The sequence below is a fragment of the Apodemus sylvaticus genome, chromosome X (genome assembly GCF_947179515.1).
Source record: "Apodemus sylvaticus chromosome X, mApoSyl1.1, whole genome shotgun sequence".
NCBI classification, from domain to species: Eukaryota; Metazoa; Chordata; class Mammalia; order Rodentia; family Muridae; genus Apodemus; species Apodemus sylvaticus.
In genome coordinates, this window is record NC_067495.1 from 34,029,261 (window position 1) to 34,050,941 (window position 21,681).

The window sequence follows — 21,681 nt, forward strand, 5'->3', positions numbered from 1 at the left end:
AGATCCAGCCCAGCTACAGCAATAAAGGAAGAACATGTCTTGGGGAAAAATAGATATAATGCTTCTCACACAGTGGTCAGTGATACATCTTTCTGCCATCCATAAATATCGATTAAATGGAAGAAGGGATAAATGAATGAACAATCAATGAGATAAAAGCCTATTGTGTGTTCCCATATAGATTTTCCTCCAGACTTCTGTTTAATGGATGGAGAAGATTGTGCATGGCGGGGTTTGGTAATGCTGGCGAAGGGCAGGTTTGCTCCTAGCATCTCCTAGGAGAAAGAGCCATGATTTTGTCAACCCACACTCTGTTGGCAGAACTTCTTTCCCAGTTAATAAGAACTCTCTGCAGGCAGAGAGTTGGATGAGTCCTCACCAGGGAATCATTACTAAACAATTAAAATGAAAATAAGTATTTTAAGAACCTTGTTGAAGAAATGTGCACAGTTTTGAACCTATCCTTGTCCCATCTGCAACCATACTTAATTAGCGTATGGGCTTCTTGGACTGCTTCGGACATATTCTAGTTACCTCTTTTTTTTTTGAGGCCTGAATGCATGCAGTACTGTTTCTTCCCACTTCCAAATCTACACAGCTACTTGTTTGACATATCCTCTTGCCAAAACAACAGTTCACTGTTCTTATGGGAACACATGAATGTGGGAAAACATGCATGTAATGACATAGGGCTACTGCCCTAATCTAAGCTTCGCTAACTAGAAGAATGATCAGAAAAGAAGCAATAGGCAAACAACCTTGCTAGTTCTCCAAGTAGTTATGGAATAAGATATATCTGAAGGTATGGCTTTCCCCCCCCAAAAAAAAACATAGATAAAATGCGGTCTAAATTGAACACCCCTGGTAGAGACTCATCTTTGAAAATGGTCTCTTTCAAAGAGATTGCTTTTCTACTCACCTTTTGCTTTCTTTGGACTACTGTTCACCTTTGGGGACATATTTCAGTTCACTTTTAACGTTTTGGATCTCAGACAAGTTAACAACAGGACCCGGGAATTTCTTCATTCCAGGAATTTGCTTCTTTTCCTCCGAGGTGGCAGGTGCTCCCTGGGGAAAAAAGGGGGGACGATAGTCAACTCACCCAAAACCAAGGAGATTTGATCTCTCTGGTTTCTGCATAGAGCAGGAAAACAAATATCAAAGGAATAATGTCAGAGTGCAATTCTGGCGTGGCAACTTCCTCTGGTGTTAGTGTTCAGGCAGCCTTAGAGTTTCAACAAAATTCCCTAAAATTTGTACAGGAATGTAAAATAACGTTGTGAGGGGAAAAAGTCCTCACCATATAACTTAGGGCATGTTAGGCAATAGTTCAGTGTCTAGTAACTTAAGAAATACTAAGAAATACTGCCAAAACTTGGAGTTGTATTTCCCACAAAAGCATCTCCTAAAAGCGACGTTAATTTAGTATCATCCCATTATCAGATAACTGATGGCAGGAATCTGTAAACTGTCAGGGCACAGCTAGCCCTAATTAGTCCACAAGTGTGCACAACTGTGTTTGAAGTATAGTGGCTATCAGCCTTTTGTTATATAATTCTTTTGGGAAACATAAACTCAGAAGGACATAAGGAAAATATCTTTGAGTATGGGAGAGAATGACAGAAGAGGCCAACCTTTGCCTGCTGTTTTGAAAAGTAGTTTAAATGTCCTATATTTAAGAGTCTCCATTTTAGAGAGGGACCCACAGCTTTTGTGTGTGTGTGTGTGATTCCTGCAGTGTCAATGACAAGGACTGAAATGTATACTTGACTTTTGTTTAACTAATCAATTCTATAATCAACCCATACCTCTTATATGCATACACCAAGCACACGTTGAAAAAGACAATAAAACATTAAGCTCAGTTGCTGCATATAGCTCCATCTAGTTACTACAGAAGAAAATTGCATGCTAGTCTGTTCTTCCAATCTGTCTTGATCGCTCTAAGAACCAGAATATCATGCCTTGGAACAGATTACTTAAGGGGTAACTGAGCGGTTGCCCTAACTCCTCATCACTAAAGTCTATCCATTGCCATGCTGGGGACATTTTACCATACCTGCTGTAAATACTGACTAAAGGCAGCAGAGCATTCCCCAGGGTGGGCCCACACCTGGGAGACAAGGACACCTTCTAGGAGAAATCCAGGCTGCAGAATTGGGCTTAAAACCCCACTGAGCCCTGTGTTTCTTCCACCAAGCCCCTCCCTCCCTCTTCTTCACCTGGATCTGGGTCTCAACAACTCTCCTGTAGCTCTCTCCCATCTTTCTTACAGGTGGATCCACTGTAAATAACTACTCTGCGTGTTAAATGTAGAGGATTCTAACATAGTCCCCAGTGCAAAACTGTCATAACTCCATATGCTTAATCAAGAATTGGATAAACCCAATTGGCATGGGGAATCAGAAATGTCATATTTGGTTCCTGTGAAGACAGTGATAAATCTAGTGCTGTAAGTCCCTGCCCGTGTCTCATTCTCAAATTGGTTTACACATTCAGAAATAATGTATTCAAGTTTCCCCAAACTCTGACAAATCACTAAGTTCTTAGAAGTATCCCTTATAGAAATGTTTTTACGTTGTTTATTGTGTAGGACGGGCAGGCACAAAAGACTGAAGTGTTATTTCTCTTATAAGGGCTAATGGGACTTCCTGTGGTTATTTCCTGTGAAGCCGGTACAGTGCTGATTAAGTAACTAATGTGTCACCCACACTAAATGATAAAGTGACTCAAGTCCCTGGAAGATATTGTTTCCTTAGATTCATGTACAGAGCTGTAGACCTGGCTTCTTTTCTCCATGAAAACACATTCATCATTTGTAAGTGTAGATAGAGAAAAGGTCATTAAAACTGTAAAACTCCCCACTTGAAGAACCAGGTATTCCAGAACGTTCTTTGCTTGGCTTTCAGGAAGGAATTTTTAACAAGGCTGTAAAGTGTTGTTTCTCTTTAAATATGTGTAGCAATGAAATAAAAAATGTTTCGGCACTTATAAATGCTCCCACAAGAAAGAGGAACACTCCTCCACTGCTGGTGGGGCTGTAAGATGGTACAACCACTTTGGAAATCAGTCTGGAGGTTCCTCAGAAAACTGGACATGACACTTCCGGAGGACCCTGCTATACCTCTCCTGGGCATATACCCAAAGGATTCCCTGGCATGCAATAAAGACACATGCTCCATTATGTTCATAGCAGCCTTATTTATAATAGCCAGAAGCTGGAAAGAACCCAGATGCCCTTCAAAGGAGGAATGGATACAGAAAATGTGGTATATTTACACAATGGAATACTACTCAGCAATTAGAAACAATGAATTCACAAAATTTTTAGGCAAATGGTTTGATCTGGAAAATATCATCCTAAGTGAGGTAACCCAGTCACAAAAGAATACACATGGAATGCAATCTCTGATAAGTGGATATTAATTAGCCCAGAAGCTCTGAATACCCAAGGCACAAATCGCATAACAAATGACTCCCATGAAGAAGTATGGAGAGGGTCCTGATCCTGGAAAGGGTTGATCTAGCATTGGAAGGGAATATAAGGACAGAGAAAAAGGAGGGATGTGATTGGAGAATGGATGGAGAGAAGAAGGTTTATGGGACATATGAGGAGGGAGGATCTAGGAAAGGGGAAATCATTTGGAATGTAAACAAAGAATATAGAAAATAAAAATATTTAAAAAAAATAAATGCTCCCACAGTTGGAGGTGTGTAGATCTTAATAAACAGGCACGAAGAAAAAAAATGTGTCCAGATCCATCTGCTAAGTTCCCAGATGAGTCATTTCCACTGCTAATATCTGAACTTATGTCTTTGGGGCAGGTGAATGTACACAGATTAATGATGGTAATGTTTAATGCTAGATATCTTCCTATCAAGTTATTAAGACCTCAATGGACTGCCCTTTTCTTTTTATTTTAATCATGATAAGGCTTTGACATTCTATTTAGGAGGGTGGTATATGATGAAGATTGTCACTATATTTAATAATTTGATAGTATGGCATTGGTCAGGAAGCAGGGAACATTTTTACATTTAAGTTCTACCATCTTTAGAAAACATAACAGAAATTAGAGTCCCCTGCTTCTGTGAATTTGTTGCTGTGGGAATTACAGTAAAATAAAGCATGAATGAAGATGCTTGTGCTTAAATAACAGAGGGTAGCCCTTTTTGAGGATAGCTCAACTCAGCAGGGAAATAGAGGCTATTTATTCTTTAATGTAGATGAAGAGAGTATGAGGGAAGCCTTACCAACCACTGCAGTAGTCCCTGTTTCAGTGACAGCACTGTGAAGGGAAATGTCCACCTTAGGAATCACATACTTTACAATATGCTGAAGCATCTCCAAGCTATTTCATCTTCCTGCTCTTCTTTATTAGCAAATACCTACTGAGTTTTTCCTCAGGCTCTCTTACAGGAGGCAAAAGAGTTTGACCTACATATTCTTCATGTTGAAAAACTGAAGAAGTCTCACTGCTATAGCATACACTTCAATTGCTAGCTGTTCTAAGGTACATGTGCTAAGACATTTAATTCTCACACTGACTCTCCACATCTGCTTTTATCCCTGCCTCACCACTGAGACTAAGGGATGAAAAATCTAAAAAAAAAAAAAATGTCCAAAGCCTTACAACTAAGAAGTGACTAGACTAGAATTAAATACTATTTTTTGCACCTTGTGAAGAGACAAGATGAAAAGGAAATATTTAACAATACCCGTAGATCACTTCAAGCAAGCAGCCACTTTTCTGGCACAAAAGGATTTGGATAGAAGACCCTGTGCCAGGAGCATGCCTATGTCTAACAAGCCACTGACAGAGGATGCAATTCATGTCTGCAGGCAGAGCAAAGGACTGGTCAGAAGCCATAGGGACACAAGAGACACCTAGTGCTACAGAGCTTGTCAGACAGCCAATGACTCAGGCTGTTTTCCTGCTAGGACACATCCACTTGTTCACTTCTTAAAGAATGTCAAGCTTGAAAGGCCATCCTAGTTTACCTGGGGGACTGTACCGACTGTACCTGTTTACCTAGTCTGTACCGACTAGGACAGAAGTGAACTGTGCTGGTTACTGATGGTATACTACAAACAACACATTCAACTATAATTCTGTTAACATGAGGCTTGGATATGAATCCTAAATCTATGAATATAAACAATGCTTAGTTTGCAAATACAGATAACAGTAATAAATGTGAATAGGGAAGTTAGTCTGAATTCATATTCAATGTTCTCTTTCAAACTGTGCCACAGAAGATAGCTAGGGCCGCAAGCCAAGCCACAAAAATTCTATTTAATGCATGCTTATAGCTAAGACAAGCTACCCAACTACTCCCCCTTGCAGTGTCTCTCTGGGAAATTTATTCTGAGATCCAATCCAGAGTTTGAGTCATAAGGTCGCTTCCTCCCTTAAACCTACAAACCCTAAGAGTTTCTATCTGTTTGTTTTTGGGTAAGGAACAGCTTTAGTTCTCTATTTTACCAAAAGAACTCCAAAAACAAAGAGTAGAACAATGCATGGACATATCTAAGGTCCCAGAATCTCTGTGCGTGTCTCATCCTCTCTACCCTATGAGGAATATCAATTGGCCATTTGAATACAAAGTGGTTAGTGTATGTGGTTAAGAACCAAGTGAAATTGGTCCTTGGTATATCCGAACCATCAGGCTAGGAACAAGAAATGAGCAAAAGGAAAGTACTTCCCTGGCCTCCAAAGGGAGATACCTATGTCATACAGGGAGGAGCCCAAGGCTGCCACTGCACTAAGGGAAAGGAAGAAGCTAGCCTCCCACACCTCAGCCAATTTCACCAAAAACAAAAAGCAGGACCAAGCTGCCTTGTGAGTAGCTGTTGTAATATTAGCAGATGCAGCTTAAAAGGAAGGTAGGTGGGGAAGGAAAAACTACAATGGCAAATGGAAGGAGGTGAGAGCAGAGTCCCGTGGCCCATCGCTTCCAAATGTCACGTGATTGGAGGCTAAAGCTGAGGACCTGATCATAATCAGGACCAAAGTCTTCTTAGCAAACTTTGAAGTAATGGGCCAAACAGAAAAGCCACAGAAGGGGTTGGATCGATTTAGCTCGATGGTAAAGCACTTGCCTAGCAAGCATGAGGCCCTGCGTTCGGTCCTCAGCTCTGTTATAAACAAAAGTCATAGAAATCATTACCTTTTTAAATGCCATAAGTTTTGTGGTGATGATATGATCAAAAATCTTAATCCCACCCCCTCCCTCAGAATCAGACCTCAGATTTCCTCAGAAAAGTCACCTGCAAGTAAATATATAAACACTCAAGGAGGAGCAGCTGTTCCTATTTCTTGCAATTATTAATTTTAGTCTCTATTTAGCAACATTTTTAATTGGGCAGGGAGTAAATGGAAGAGGGTAATACAGAGAGGTAGTCTAAACAGACTCCTTTAGAAAGCTTTGTTGTCACAGGGAGTGTCAGGAGCCATCTAGGAAAGACTAAGGCTAGCAGGGGGCCTTCCTGGAGGTGGTGGGTCACCTTTTTGCATGGCCTAAGATGGGTAAGCTCTGAGAGGCAAGGTCCCAAAGAGACTTCACCTCAGGATTGGTTCTTGCAGGTGATATGCCTTTCTGGTCATTATTAAATTAATATAATAATCTCTGGTCATTAGCCCACCCTACTGAGATTTTCTGAAGATCAACATAAAGATTAATTAATGCTGTTTAGATGAATTAATGGTTTTACAGAATTCCTGATTTGACTCAAATAGTCTTAGGAAGAAAGTTTTACGAGGTGGTTTTAGTTGTTTTGCTAGAAAGATGTAATAGTTAGAATCAAGAATAGAATGTGCCAACTCTTCATAATAGTAAGTAAAGGCTACACAATAAGAAATACAATGAGCTTCCATAATTGTACTAAAAAGAGAAATAGGCTTGGGACAAATTCATATTCAAGAAAAAGCATTCAGGTGCAAGGATGAAGCCATGGGAGTACACTATGATAAAGCAAGGCCATATGAAACTTTTGCTTTGAACTTACAATGAGCATATAGAATAAAACATTGAACTTAGTATCAATATCCTTCTGTAATTCCCATTTTATGTAACATTTTATCTATGAGACAATTTTCCAAGAACTTTTGTCTATAAAAAAGACCAGAGAAAAGAAATAAAGATGGCATGGTGTAATGGTTTGGTTGGGGGGGTCAGGCTCTGTGCCACCCACCCACCCACCCATCCATCCATCTATCCATCCATCCAAATGTAGTGACGTAGCCATTTTCTGCTTCTGTGTGTGTTTTCCTGTGTGAGTGATTCTTTCCTCTCTGGTTCACAAGGAGTTAACTAGTCTGGTCTGCAGAAGGGCTCCTGGTTGGCTGGCCAGAGAACAGATCTCTAGCTACAAATCCTTTACCTTGCTGCTATATAACATATGCTAATTGTCAGAGAATTATATAGTAAGTTTATAAAGTAAATAAGAGTTAAGTTTTCCAGTGCTTAACGAAGCACAGAATAATTAGAGAGTTAAAAAAAAAAAAAAAAAAACATAGATCATCAATCTTTTGACCTGCTTCTGATGCCATGTCCTACCTCAGCTTGATCTCCTAAGGCTGGGCAGGCCCTGCAAAGGAAGATCAAGATGATTGTTTGTTTGAATCTGAAAGTAATTTAATGTGCTTACTTACTGAGCACTAATTGAGGTTAATCTCCCATCAGAAGCTGTACTATACACAGCCTGCTCAGTTTAATCATAGAGCATGAGTATAAACTTACCAAAACAGTGACAAGCACTAGCCCAAAGGTACCTGTGCACAAAACCAGTTCTGATAACTGGAAGTCAAGCTTGGCATCTTTAAGCATCTTTGTTAAATACTTAACACTGACTGAAATGGAAGGTTTTCTCAGCTGAGAAACCTTGTCTGGGAGGACTCTGGAGAAACCGGGCCTTGCTGCTCTCTATTAGCTATCTTCCTCACCTCCTCAGTTCCAGGAGTACTTTCTTTCCTTCTGGGAGGCTGCCCAGCTCCTGGACGAAAGGCTCCCATCGGAATATTGATATTTGCCTAAGAGAGAAGACAGGGTAAATTTAGCTTACGAATAGTAAGAAATTGCATGACATTCTAAGACAGCAATCATCGTGAGGAAAATGCTTCTGAAAAGTACATCTTCAAAGCTTTTTATCTAAGGAAAATTGCTGTAACAACAGCACAAAATATGCAAAGGGAATTTCGCTTCCATTTATTATACATTCCTGGTATCCATCTTTAGGTCTGCACAGTGAATTTACAATTCTTTACTGGATGGAAAATTTTCTGAAGACAGTTTGTTCTGGCCATTGCCCTCCTATGGTGCATATCATTTTCCCCTTTCAATGATAAGGAAGGAACACATAATGATAGAAAAGGAGGAAAAAGCATCCACAGAAGCGGTTCCACATTTCATTCTCTGTCAGTTTCCTTTATGTGTACAATGATGAGGGTGCCTTCACACTTTCTAAGTTGCCACCTCCTTCCTGTAACATCCTGTCACTGCTTCAGGGTCACCTCAGGACCCTGGGTCTTCTATCTTCTCCCAACATGCTCATGTGTAGGACAGTAAAGAAAAGGGAATATTTTATCAAATCAATTTCCTTTTTAAAATAAAATTTTGATGCTTTCCTTTTATTAAGATAAAACACTAACCTCTTTCAGTGGCAAGCACGAAATACCTTCTTTTTTTGGTTTTTTTTTTTTTTTTTTTTGGATTTGGTTTTTTTCGAGACAGGGTTTCTCTGTGTAGCCCTGGCTGTCCTGGAACTCCCTCTGTAGACCAGGCTGGCCTCGAACTCAGAGATCCGCCTGCCTCTGCCTCCCAGAGTGCTGGGATTAAAGGCGTGCGCCACCACCGCCCGGCACGACATACCTTCTTATAACCATCATTTGAACTTAAGAAGATAATATGTAAATTTAAATTTCACCCATATTTTGACAGACATCAAAAGGTAAAAATGTTTAATACTTACCAAAAATGTCTTCAAATACATTAACAGCTTTAAAAACTAGACCACATTTTTCCACTAAAGATAAAATGTTGCCTTATAAGTAACTGGATATATGAGCTTGAGAAGTTGAAACTTCATTTTGATATGAGTGAAAATGATGTCTAAGCAAATGGAGAAAAATGCTTTGTTAACTTGTAAAACAGAATAGATAATTTGGGTACTACACCAAATGAAACTGAGAGTTTGGGAAAGCCCATTTGGAGACACCTGGTATATGCTCCATTGCCAAGGTAGTGGTTAATACATAACATAGGAAATAGTTAATGTCAATGTTCATGCAACATGGCAGGTCTGTTTGGCTCCAAGGAGAGCAGGCTTGAAAACTCTCCTTCATGCTAGACTAATACTGATCCCACAGAAAGAAAAGTTTCAAAGTGTTGGTGGCAAGTAGCAAGAAAGGTACATCAGTTTGATGCCAAGAAGTATTTTTCATCAGCATGTATCATAAGAGAGATACATAAGACAAAGGGAAAATATATTTTACATTCCAGCAAATATGGGGAAACATTTCATGAATCTCGTGAGATCATGATCTTCCTGTGTTTCCCAAGCTAGCCTCAAATTTCTACCCTCAAATGATCCTTCCACTTCAACTTCCCCAATAACTAGAATTTCAGGAAGGCATCATCTCTCCAAGTCACCTCTTATAATTTTAATTGGGATAATTCCTTTATTTCTTGGGAATAGACATAAAATAACGCTATTTACTGGTGATGTGTCTAAAGTGCCCTAAGTTTAATCCAGCACCACTAAGAGTAAAAACTGAATGAAATTATTCACACTTGAAATATTGAGATTGGATGACATACATAAAGGATTGAAATAAAACTAAAACAATGTGAACAGTCTCAGAGAAGATGATCTGTATTAGACCAATTGACTATTTCCTCCACTATTATTTGGATGAAAGAAGAGAAATCTCAGCACTTTGATGGCTGAGGTAAAAAGATTGCTTGAGGCCATCCTGAGCTACAAAGCAAGACCTCTCTTGGAAAAGAAATTTATTTAGAGTACTCCAGTCAATCCATTTATTATGAATATATAGGAAGTACCTTCCTCATAGTGAATTTGGGTTAAAATACTGTTTCTGGGACTGGAGAGATGGCTCAGTGGTTAAGAACACTGTCTTCTCTCCCAGAGGTCCTGTTTCCAGAAACCACATAGTGGCTCCCAACCATCTGTAATGGGATCTGATGCCCTCTTCTGGTGTGGCTGAAGACAGCTACAGTGTACTCATATATAATAAAAGAATATATCTTTAAAAAGACTTCTGAAAGTCTCAATTGTTAAGCTATTTAATCAAGTCAAAACACTTTATAATCAAATGTAGTTTTCAGTAAGGAAACATATAAAGGTGATCCTTAATAATATAATTGTTCAGGTTGTAGGATAATAACATTTTCTTATTTGGAGATTATCTTTAGAACTTTTGTTAGCCTTTCCAATAGGTTGTTTTTAAGAGTGAAGCAGAGCTGGTAGTTGTTATAAATTCTTTTTTTAGTTGCTGTTTCTTGATTTAATTAGTATTTGACATCTTTTCTGTGCCTCTTTATCCTCATTTGTAATATGAATAATGGGCTTCATCATGATTTTTAAACCTCTTAACAATGGAACTCTTCCTTCAAATAAAGTATTACCAGGACATCTGAAATACAAAATAGTATTCATCAAAGACATTTCTGCTACAGATAGAGACCGTTACAGAAAACCAGAACTAGTCAAAATACAGAAAACAACTGAGCACAGGGTGTTAGGCTCCTATGGATACATCTACAAAATAGCTCCTGCACCTAGGGCTCAGAGAACACCCCAGAAAAGATGGCGAAGAAAGAATATGAGAGCCAGGAAATCTGCTGTGAGATTGTATTTCCTAGAAACTACAAAAAAGCTTCATCCATAATACCTCAACAATACGGCTGCCTAAAGAAGGTCTAAACAAGAACAACACCAATAGACATACTAACATTGAAGGGGGAAATCTTATGTTTTGTGTGTGTGTGTGTGTGTATGTGTGTGTGTGTGTTTGTGCATGTGCGTGTTTCTAACAATAGCAATTAAAGAAAAAGAAGCTATGGGTTTGAGAGGAAGCAAGGGATGGAGAGAGGAAAGGAAGGAGAGAAAGTATATAATTGCATTTTAACTTCAAAAAATTAAAAACACATATTGCTTAAAAAATAAAATGCAAAATGGTTAGAAAGGTAGGATTCGGAGCCATTTCTTCACAATACTGAGTCTTGTAAAGTTAATATCATCATATTTGTTTGACTGATAAACAGATGAAACCTCAAAGGTTTTTTTTAAGTTTGTGATCAAGGTCACATAAACAGCACAACAAACAAAGGGCACATTGTCAAATCAAACCTTTAAAAGTTAACCTTTTCACTCTACTAATCCTGTTTCCCAAGAGTTCTTTTCCCTTGGCTAATGGTAGCTCTAGCCAGCTCTAAAATTGCAGACTTATCCTGTGAGAGTGACCTTTGGAAAGGAGAACACAAATGCATACTTCTAAAATAGATTTCAAACAAAAGCTACATTGGGAAGTGAGCCATTAACTCTGACTTGACACTTTTGTTCTTGAAGGCATCACTCAAGAACTCAGAAACCTAAATGGGTTTTTAAAACAGCAAATATCGATGGGAAAGAAAGCAGCCTGAAAACATTTTGACCATCCAATCATTACAGTGCATCAATAAAGGAATAAAGGAGCAGTGTTTTGTCAACTGTGTCATGCACTACACTAGTAATAAGATGATTAAAGAGACTTCATTATTACAAGTGTAGGGGAGTGGTATTTGAGTGACAAATTATGGGCTACATTATAACCATAAGAAAAAATCTTCATAACTTGAATTTTATGGGAAAATATAGATCAGCTTTTCTTTTGTCATCTAGAAAATTCTTGCCTTTTCTGTTGCCTTGCTCTATATCTGAACACAAAACTTTTCAGTAACTTAGTACTTCCATCTGCAAATTGGGTATGATATTTGCTATTCAAATTGTGTGTACAGCAGAATAAACAGACACATAAAAGGTTTGACATGAATGATTTAGAATCAATATAAGATGAGAATCTGTAGAGATTCCCTAGGAATACAAAGGAAGATGGTTCTTAGGATTTATGTTTCTTTTTGCAATGTAACTCTTTTATTTCTTGTTCCTATTTTAAGTTTACTCATTTTAGATACCTTAAAATATGCCCCTGATGTAGCAGACCTGGGTCATCACCTTCCCAAGCTATACATAATTTGTTACATTCTCCAAGCTGGAAATGGAAAAAAATCTAACAGGTCATCTTTGGCTAGAGAAGGATACTGTTTCCTGATAGAAGACCTATCTGATGTGAAATTAATACTGCTCTTGATCTCACCAAGTAAAAATAAAGTAGAAAGAATTCACTGTAAGTTAATTCCACCACTCCCTTAATTATTTGTATTGTTCTCCTTCCTTGGCTCTAGGCTTTGAGCCAGGAGGATTCTGGAAACAATATTCCCTCCTCAGTCACTGGTATATGGCTTACAATAAGATGACATCTTCTTTCCCCAAAGGGTTAGAGTTTGATACCTGCTGCTCACTGAGGACTGGCAATTTCTACTAAATCTCATTCCTCAGCCACAGATCTCTCTTCCCCTTCTTTCTTATCCCCACTCACAAGCTCTTTTTTTTTTCTCAGAAACCACTGTGATTTATCTGAACATTGAATGTTTGCTTGAGAGGACTCCCACACCCACTGATTCTATCTTTTGTTTTCTAATGTCCCAGACCCTCCTACCAGTATTGATGTGTGCCATTCTCCTATGGGAGGCAGGAAATCCAAAGCATCGTTTCAGACTTGCTTTCTGCTCTAGCCTATTCTTGGGTCTTATGACTCTCTGAATGAAATGCAACATTGTACTTTAAAACTTACAGCATCTTTACTGAAGATTTACTGAAAGAATTGTCCTTTAAGACTAGAAAATGAGAGTCTTTTTTGATATATTATCCTGAAATAAGAGGTACAAATGAACACATACCTCTATCAACTAAAAGATAACTAATTTGTTTTAAAATGAAATCCTAAAGCTGTAGCATGAATATTTCTTGAAATGTGGAGGAGATTCAGCAGATCAAACTTCTCACACTCAATGGTTTTGAGAAGCTCCCACCCATTCATTGTTCTTCACCCATACTGTAAGGTCCTCTCCTCTTCAACATCATGTTCTCAACATTTTTTCTCTTCGACAATTTCCTAAATGACTCAAACTGTAATCTTGCCATCCATGGTAAAGTACATTTCAAAAATGTACTGTACAGCTTTTAAGACAATGTGCACAATTTGGTTGGGGGACAGGTTATATTTATGAAGTACTTGTAAATGACAGCATTAAAAACACTACATATTTTAGTCAGGATATGACTGCTTGCCTCATGTCACAATGTTGGAGCCTTCATCAAAACATCAGAGGGCATTAGTTGGAGTAACAGCAAACCCACTTGAGAGTGAGACTGCTATATTCAACTTCTTGCTGCATTTTAAAGAAACCAGCATTGTAAATCATACACAGTGTGTTTGAGTGGTTTATGTAAGAAAGAAACAGTAGATCTATGATCAAAGAAAGGGTCTTGACTCTACAGTAAAACAAACATCAAATGAAAGTTAGCGTTTTGTTTTAAATTTAAGTAAAAGATACAAAGGAAGGCATGTGTCATTGTTAATGTTTTTAGCTTAATCAATATACTGATTAAGTGACCAGACATGCAGGGTGGTAGTCTGTTCCTTTGTAGCGAGGATTGTCATATACTTTAATCTTTTTTTTTTTTAAACCAGAAATCCAACCCAGGAAAAACAGTCTATAAAATTTGTCTGTACACAGTCTTTGCTTTGACAGAAGCAGCTTTCTTCTTCCATGGAACCTTTATGCCCTGGACTGTGGAGAGTAGAAAAACAGTGTTAATGGGTGGGTAAGACCAAGAAGTACTAAAATGTGTGTTTTGTTAATATTTTGTTCTACATGTGGATTGCATAGCAAGAAAGTTTTCCATAGTGAGTAACCACACACTCCCTAAAAATTCAGAACTCCAATCATCTTGCCCTTGAATATTTGATAAAGGAGTTAGAGTTAGGATCACACAAAGCTTGATTAAGTCAGTTAAACCGGACATAATCTGGTGACTATACTTGGTTATATTTCAAGGGCATATTCATCATTGCATTACTTTGCTTTGTGCTTTTCACTTCAAGCCAACGTGCTTTCAATATGGCTTTAAGTGGCTATCAGCTTCTTAATTCAGACGCTATTTATGAATATGGGTTGCTCAAGTGGACTTAGCACTCATAGTTTCCCTTGAGATGGTCCACAGCCATTCACCTCTATCCGGGGTAGAAGTATGGAAAAAGATAGAAACAAGCCCACAGAATACTGCATTTTAGGATCACACTGAGTGCCTGAGTCACCTGATTCAGTCCTTTTTGCTTGTGATGTATGAAAGTCACATTGCACTATAGCAGGTACACAGTAATTGAATAACTACAGCTACTTTTGTTGTACAAAAATTAAGCCTTAGAAGCTACTCTCAAGAGACTCACAGACTACTAGAAGCTGGTCAAGACCTTAAAGGTCACTTGACACAACTTTTACTTACAAATTACAAGACCCATTCTAGTGAAATCACATAGCACACCACGACTAGAGCATAAACCTCTTTTCTGATTAGCTATGGTGTTCTTAGATCTCACAGGAGAGGACAAATGTCAGAAAGAATGGATCTGTGTCGATCCAGAGATGACTGGTTTTGTGTGAGCTGAGGTTCTGGAGAGGCCTGTGACAACTCCCAAAATAGGTGTGCTTAGGAGGACCAGGAGACGCAGCCAGTGGCTAGTATCACTTGTTCTCATTAGAGAAAGCTACTGCACAGATGGCTGATGGAATTAAATTTCTCAGCAGTTCTAACTTTCTCTGCCACCTGTCATGTCACATCCCATGACCCAGTGCACAGAGTGTGCTGATGTTGCCTTGGTTGCAGTTCCCATTATAATCAACAATGGGATCATCAAATTGCAATCCACAGGACAAATGCAACCCATCACCAAAATTTTAAATAAGCTGTTGGAAAACAGGCACATTCATCCACTTTATGATCCTGTGACTGCTTCAGAGAATAATAACGGACATGAGAGTTGAAGCAGACCAAACAATTCAAAGCCTAACCTACTTGTTGTCTGTCTAGTCCTTTACAGAAAAAGTTTTGTCAACATCTGATATAGACAACTTTATAAGCAGCTTGAAGAGTTCTCTCTAGTCCACAGAAAATCAACTGGTTCCTTCAGAATGGTTTTACATCATCTGCTGACAATGCACTTGGAAATAATGGTAACTTAGACTCTCCTTACAATTCAGAGGCCATCTTAAGCAAACATGAAAGACAGCTATCTACCTTCTGTAAGGATGAGCCGAATTCTAACCTTCCTGTTATTCTGGCATAAGGAGGAAATGGAGTTACATGAGAAAAAAGCAAGGTTATTCCTTGAATTGTATAGACAAAATAGTCATCTTTTAAGGAGCATATATACTACAAACCAGTAATTTGTCATAAACTATATAATTTATTCATTACAATAGTCCTGTTATATAGTAGTGCTTGCCTCAGTTTTATGGAAAAGTAAACAAAGAATGCTTAAAGTCACAGATATTCATAACTGCTTGACTATATTTTTTCATACACTCAAAGTTGCCTGCCTATGAGAAGTACAGGTGAAAGAAGCTCAGTTCACTCAAGCCAGACAAAGATCTAAATCTAAGCTGCTGGAAATTTGTACTGCAAAACAGAATTCTGCAAGATTGCTCATTGAAAAGTCCAAAAGGCTTGGAGAACATTGCCTTGATAAGAAGAATAGATGCTATTAAGAAGAAATGGACTCTGAGAAAGTTTTCCAAACAGTATGGAAAGTCCTAATCTAACAATATCCTATGAAACTTATGGTATTATAAGGCATCCACTTTGGGAACTGAGAAAATAGATAGTGATGATGATGACTGATTGATGGATGATAACAGCCATTTATTAAGCAATTACTATCAGTTAGGCACTGACCTAGCATCTACATTTTTAAATTTATTACATACTTTCAGAAACACTATGCAAGATGTTCTGCTACTCATTCTATTAATGGATAAGCACAGGATGAAGAACAAAGAGGTTAAACTACTTGCCCAAACTCGTACAGCTATTAAGTACTGTAGGCTATGACCTTATCAAGTACAGAGATCAAGTATCAATTCATTGTTGCATACCCTACTCCTGGCATAAAATATGCCCTCCCCCAGGAAACTGCAGTTGAATTAGAGATATACTATGACCCCTGGAAAGGGCAGTTAAATTGGATTGAAGATAAGAGTCTAGTAGAAAGAAGTGACTATGGACTGAAAGATAGGTCAGAGGTAAAGAGCACTGGCTGCTCTTTCAGAGGACCCAGGTTCACTCCTGTCATCCATATAGTGGATGTACCTCCCTCTTCAGGCTTCTGTGGGCACTGGCACCGGGCACACATGTGCTGTACATATTTACATGCAAACAAAACATCCATACATGTAAAAATAAAATATATTTTTAATATTTGAAGTAACTAAAATGTGTTGATTAGACCATTTTAAAACATCTGGTGATATTTACCCAATTGGAGTGCTCTCTCATCAATCAGATTTTGTGTTTGCTCTAGAGAAACTCATGATCTCATGTTCTTATTATGAACCATTATGTATTATGAAATCACTTCCATATTTTGTTTAATGTGCCCTATTTAAGGTTAATGTAAAGTTGATAGGAAAATACAGGATAATGCTGATGCTAGCCACAACAAAAAATATTTCATTTGAAAGTTCATTAAATTGGTCTTTTGATGAGACATCAAGCATATTGAAAGAGACAACACCACATCCATAGGAACTGCTGATTGTCCTTGTTGGTAAAAAAAAAAAAAAGATGTGTGTGTGCTTGTGCGTGTGCATGCATGTGTGCATGCTTGCGTGCATGCATGTGTGTGTGTGTGTGTGTGTGTGTGTGTGTGTGTGTGTGTGTAAAATGTAATATAATAACAGCTATTGAGAATGGACAATAGTGGCATTTTAAATATTGCAGACATTAAAATACATCAAGGTCAAATTTAGTAAATAAAATGCTAGTGAATTTTCAGTGGAGATTTATTTTAGCCAGAGGGCACTACAGAAGAAAAATCAATACACTTTCAGCTTTAAAAGGAAGAGATGAAAAAGCAGCTTGAGAGCATTCTGAAAAATAAAAAGGAAATTTTCTGTTTAGCACTTCACGAGGATGGAGTGCGGGGATCAAGACTCTGATATAAACTCTCCTTGTGATGATAAATAGAATAGTGGCTGCTCGCCGATGATTGTTTACTATGCTGTTAAAATGTCAGGATCTCATTTTTTAATTCCTAAACAGAAGTACTATTACCTCCATGTCACAGGTTTGGAAATAGAGGTCCAGAGGGGTAAAACAGCAGGAAATCCTTTTCTGTCTTTCTGCACTAGCACAAGATAGATTCAGGACTGCAGTCTGTGTTCAGAGTCCTTTCTACTATTTGGATATTATGTAAAACAGAAAATTCAAAGGTTCAAGGTTTATGGATCCAAGTGACAAAATAATGCCCACTACCATTGTCAGGATACATCGGAGACTCACTAGCTAGAGATACCAGAATGCTCAATATGTAGAAAGAAATCCTTGCCAAATACATCGGCTCCTCCTTGGGCTTGCTAGGTGAAAGGTTTCCAGAGACTGTCATACATCCCACCACTTAAGAACTCCATCAATTTAAGGGTATGCATTAGCCATGACAAGTACAGATCCATCTCTCCAACACCCTTTACCAGTGCTGTAAATGTGGATTTCTTCAGCCCTCAATAATGTGTTCACAGCCTGGCCAAATGCAGACACCGAAACTCAGTCAGCCTTTTGTGATTGTGTTTATGCTATGCCGGGACATTCTTGTTACAAGACTCAGGAACCACTGCGTGCCCTGCAGTATTCAGAAGAGCCCAGCAAGGGAAGTAGTTTCTTGGGAGAAAGCACAGCTAGATTCCATGCCAATAAAAGGAAAACAGAATTTGACAGGAAAGCATTGTGCCCAGAGTCTCTCAGGCTGGGAGCTATTTGAGAGTCAAACTCAGAACTCTCCAAAGAAATAACAGATTTAGTCTTCAGTGAAAACAAATATTTAAAGTTATTTTCATATTATATGTATATTTCAAAATGCCTGCTTTCTCTATCTCCTCTTTGTGGATTATACAAGTCAGTTTAAGCAACCAAAGAGTAAGTTTGTTGGAATCACATGAAGAAAATAACACATAAAAGGAAGAGATGAAAAAGCAGCTTGAGAGCATTCTGAAAAATAAAAAGGAAATTTTCTGTTTAGCACTTCACGAGTATAGAGTGCAGGGATCAAGACTCTAATATAAACTCTCCTTGTGATGATAAATAGAATAGAACTCAGAGCCTCACATATACTACTCATGTGCCCTACTACTGAGTTAAACCTCCTGCCTCAAAAGATACATTTGAAACAAGTGAGTCAAGCAAATTGTAGCCTGCTGCTATATCTGTATACCAGTTGAATACAAAACTGAAAATTGAATGTTCTGTTCTCTATCAATGGGCATATAAAAATCCCATATATATTTTAATTAACAAGTAATACCTATGCATCTTTGTGGGGAACAGTGTATTTTAGCATTATACATGCATACATATATATTTACTTATTCACTTTACGTCCCACTCACTGCCCCCCTCTAGATCACCCTCTCCCACAATCCTTCCCCCATCTCCCTCTCCTTCTCCTCTGAGCAGGTGGGAGGGTTCCCTGGGTATCCCCCCCTACCCTAGCCCTTCAAGTCTCTGTGGGGCTAGGCACTTCCTCTCCCACTGAGGCCAGACAAGGCAGCCCAGCTAAACAAAGCTAGCCCACGTACAGGCAACAGCTTTAGGGATAGCCCCCGCTCCAGTTGTTCAGGACCCACATGAAGACCCAACTGCACATCTAGCAGTATATTTTGATACAAGCATGCCAGATATACTAGTCAAATCAGATACAGAAGTGTTTCCTACTTGTTATTTTGAAGCCTCAGGAGCCTCTCTCCAGCTCTTCATAAAGGATAGAATAGGTTATTGCAAATCTAGTATGTTTAGTAAAATGTAATTCTCATTTTAAAACTTTGAATGTCTTTCAATTCATAGCAATTAAAAGCAGTTTCAGCTCTTGATTATACCCTATTAGTCTTACAGCCCTTTCTCAATTCTGCCTCCTTAGCCTTATAAAGAGGAACCTTTTCTTCTTAAAGTTAAGAATCAGAGATGAACACTCACTGTAGGTCAGAAGCCACAGAGCCGATGGTAAAATGCAAATATACCTTACTTACCTGGATGGCTCTGACGTTGGAAATTGGCTGCTTCGACATATTCACGAGGTCTTATCCCTACAAAACAAGACACTGTTAGAGGTGGCAGCCTTCAGATTCAAGGTCGTGATAAATTAGAATTTAACTCATGGTTCAGCTGGGCAGTCGCCCCTTTCACTGGCCATATATTCTTTCAGTCTCAGTTTCTGCAGTTACTTGGAGACTCTCCTTCCCAATGCCTCAGGGAGAGGGAACACTAGAGCACCCCGATAAATCATTCAGAAGATATACCGAGCCTTGCCCCTGATGGAAATGATAGGTGATCAGAAACTTGAAAGGCTCTATCCTCTCTTCACCTGCCCTCTTGATCTTCTGCCAAGAGCTTCAAACCAAAGAGGAGGGACCAGTGAAACATCTTTGTTCGGCAACAGAGGCTGGCTGCCGTTTGAAACTGAACTTGTGGTCTGTGCTCGCTGTTGCCAGGGCAGTTACTCAGTTCAGCAGGGACAACCATTCTCCGCGAGATACCTGACCGAGATGACCGCTCGAGATGACATCCGCGAGATGACCGCTCGGTTTTTGGACTACTCTCTCAGCTGTGTGAACATATCTTCTCCCAGCAACCTTTGAAGGCATCTGGAGACTCTTTGAGGAGCCGAGTTATTTAATCTTAATACGTGTCCCACCTAACCATCCCCAATAAACCTAGATTATAGAAACAATGGAAGCCAGAATGTTCTGGAACTGGCTTTCTTCAGTGGAACAGTCTTAGAAAGAAAGTAGAATTCCATGACCATATCAGATCCCCAAAATGTAGAAGCACTTTTTTTCCCTCAAACCTTCTTTAAACACAGGAGTCCTAACTTTGAGCACTGGAACTAAAGCCCACCTGGAGATAAAGGCTTTGGTTTGCTGGAGGTAATGGAACAAGGAACACTAATGAACCCGGCTCTGGCCTGTTTTTATAGCTATCTGTTAAACATCAACCAGACCAAGAAAAAAATTTAAAACTCATTGAATTCAAAACATTCTCTCTCTGTTCTAAATCGTAAAACTATAAAATGAGTGGACCGAATTCTATCTACTGACTGCTATGCATGTGTGCTAACTGGGACTGAATGAACACAGGGAGCAATGTTAATGTTTCACACAAGGCCTCTGAAATCTGGGTGATGACATTCAATATTGTTAGGCCTGTTTTCTCTTCCTTAAAATGGTCCTGATTCACAGGCTATGGGAAGATTTGAGTGACATAATTCCTCTGACAAGGCTTTCTGAACTCTAAAGCATGGTGTGAATGTTTATTTCATTAATACCAATAGCCACAGCTCGTGACTTCTGTGTGCTATGTTCATCTGCAGCCTTAAATGTAGAAACAAAACCCCGACCCCTGGGAGTTCTCAGAGACTGAACCACAAACCAAAAGTCATATGTAGCAGAGGGCTGCCTTGTCTGGCCTCCTTGTGAGAGGATGTGCTTTATCATATAGGAATATGATGCCCTTGAGAGGTGGTATTCCCTGGGGGGAGCAGCCTCTCAGAGGTGGAAAGGAGGGGGTGGAGTAAAGAACTCTGGGACAGGGTAACAGGAAGGGGAGTAACATTTGGGATGTAAATAAAATAATTTTTAAAATTAATAATAAAAATGTAGAGATGAACTGATGTATGGTCTTCAACACAGAAATGAATTACCAGAGGACTTTGGTAAAAATGAAGAGTTTTTTATTTGTTGTTTGTTTTTTAGAGCTTAGCTTCTATTCTATGAAGATAAAATTTGTATAATTATTTTTAAAATATCTATAGTTACTATAGCTCAATATATAGCTTGGGGAGCTATGTACATGAAAATAACATACATGGACTTTTAAACTTTCATCTAAATATACTGCTTCTACAATAAGGGTCCAGAAAGAACCAATTTTACTATAGTCAAAAATTAAGAACAACAGGTTGAGCATCAAGGATACATTTTTCTCTATGATCCTTTTCCATTTGAGTACTACCTTCCCTTCAGCATCAAAGACACATAAAGAACTTTCTAATTTGGCATTCTAGGACACACACCTCAATGCCAAAATGATACACTTGGAATAGCTTAATTTGTGATGTTTCCATTTGCTAAAAGCTAAAAGAAATAATGCAAAAATAACAATTCTTACTTTAAAGACCTGACCAGTGTTTGCTATGTGTGCAAATGACTAGAGTTTAATTAACAGTGTTTTTATTGTTACTTATATATTAATTCAAATTATGAGAACTTAGAAACACCTTTATGTGATTACAA

General features: G+C 38.6%; 1 protein-coding gene across 1 annotated transcript; it reads right to left on the reverse strand.

Moving 5' to 3' along the window:
- Positions 1-936: 936 nt before the first annotated feature.
- Smpx (small muscle protein X-linked) lies at positions 937-19,458 on the reverse strand. Its single transcript, XM_052170208.1, has 3 exons — positions 19,420-19,458; positions 7,947-8,033; positions 937-1,068 (listed from the first exon to the last, which is right to left on the reverse strand). The coding sequence occupies exons 1-3, from the start codon at positions 19,456-19,458 to the stop codon at positions 937-939; spliced, it is 258 nt and encodes an 85-aa protein (XP_052026168.1).
- Between the last annotated feature and the right edge of the window lie 2,223 nt (positions 19,459-21,681).

Coding starts and splice junctions, on each gene's coding strand:
- Smpx (XM_052170208.1), bottom strand. CDS start 19,458: ATGTCGAAGCAGCCAATTTCCAACGTCAGAGCCATCCAG. Junction 8,034..19,419: donor CCAACGTCAGAGCCATCCAG/GTAAGTAAGGTA, acceptor CTTCTCTCTTAG/GCAAATATCAATATTCCGAT. Junction 1,069..7,946: donor GTACTCCTGGAACTGAGGAG/GTGAGGAAGATA, acceptor TTTTTTCCCCAG/GGAGCACCTGCCACCTCGGA.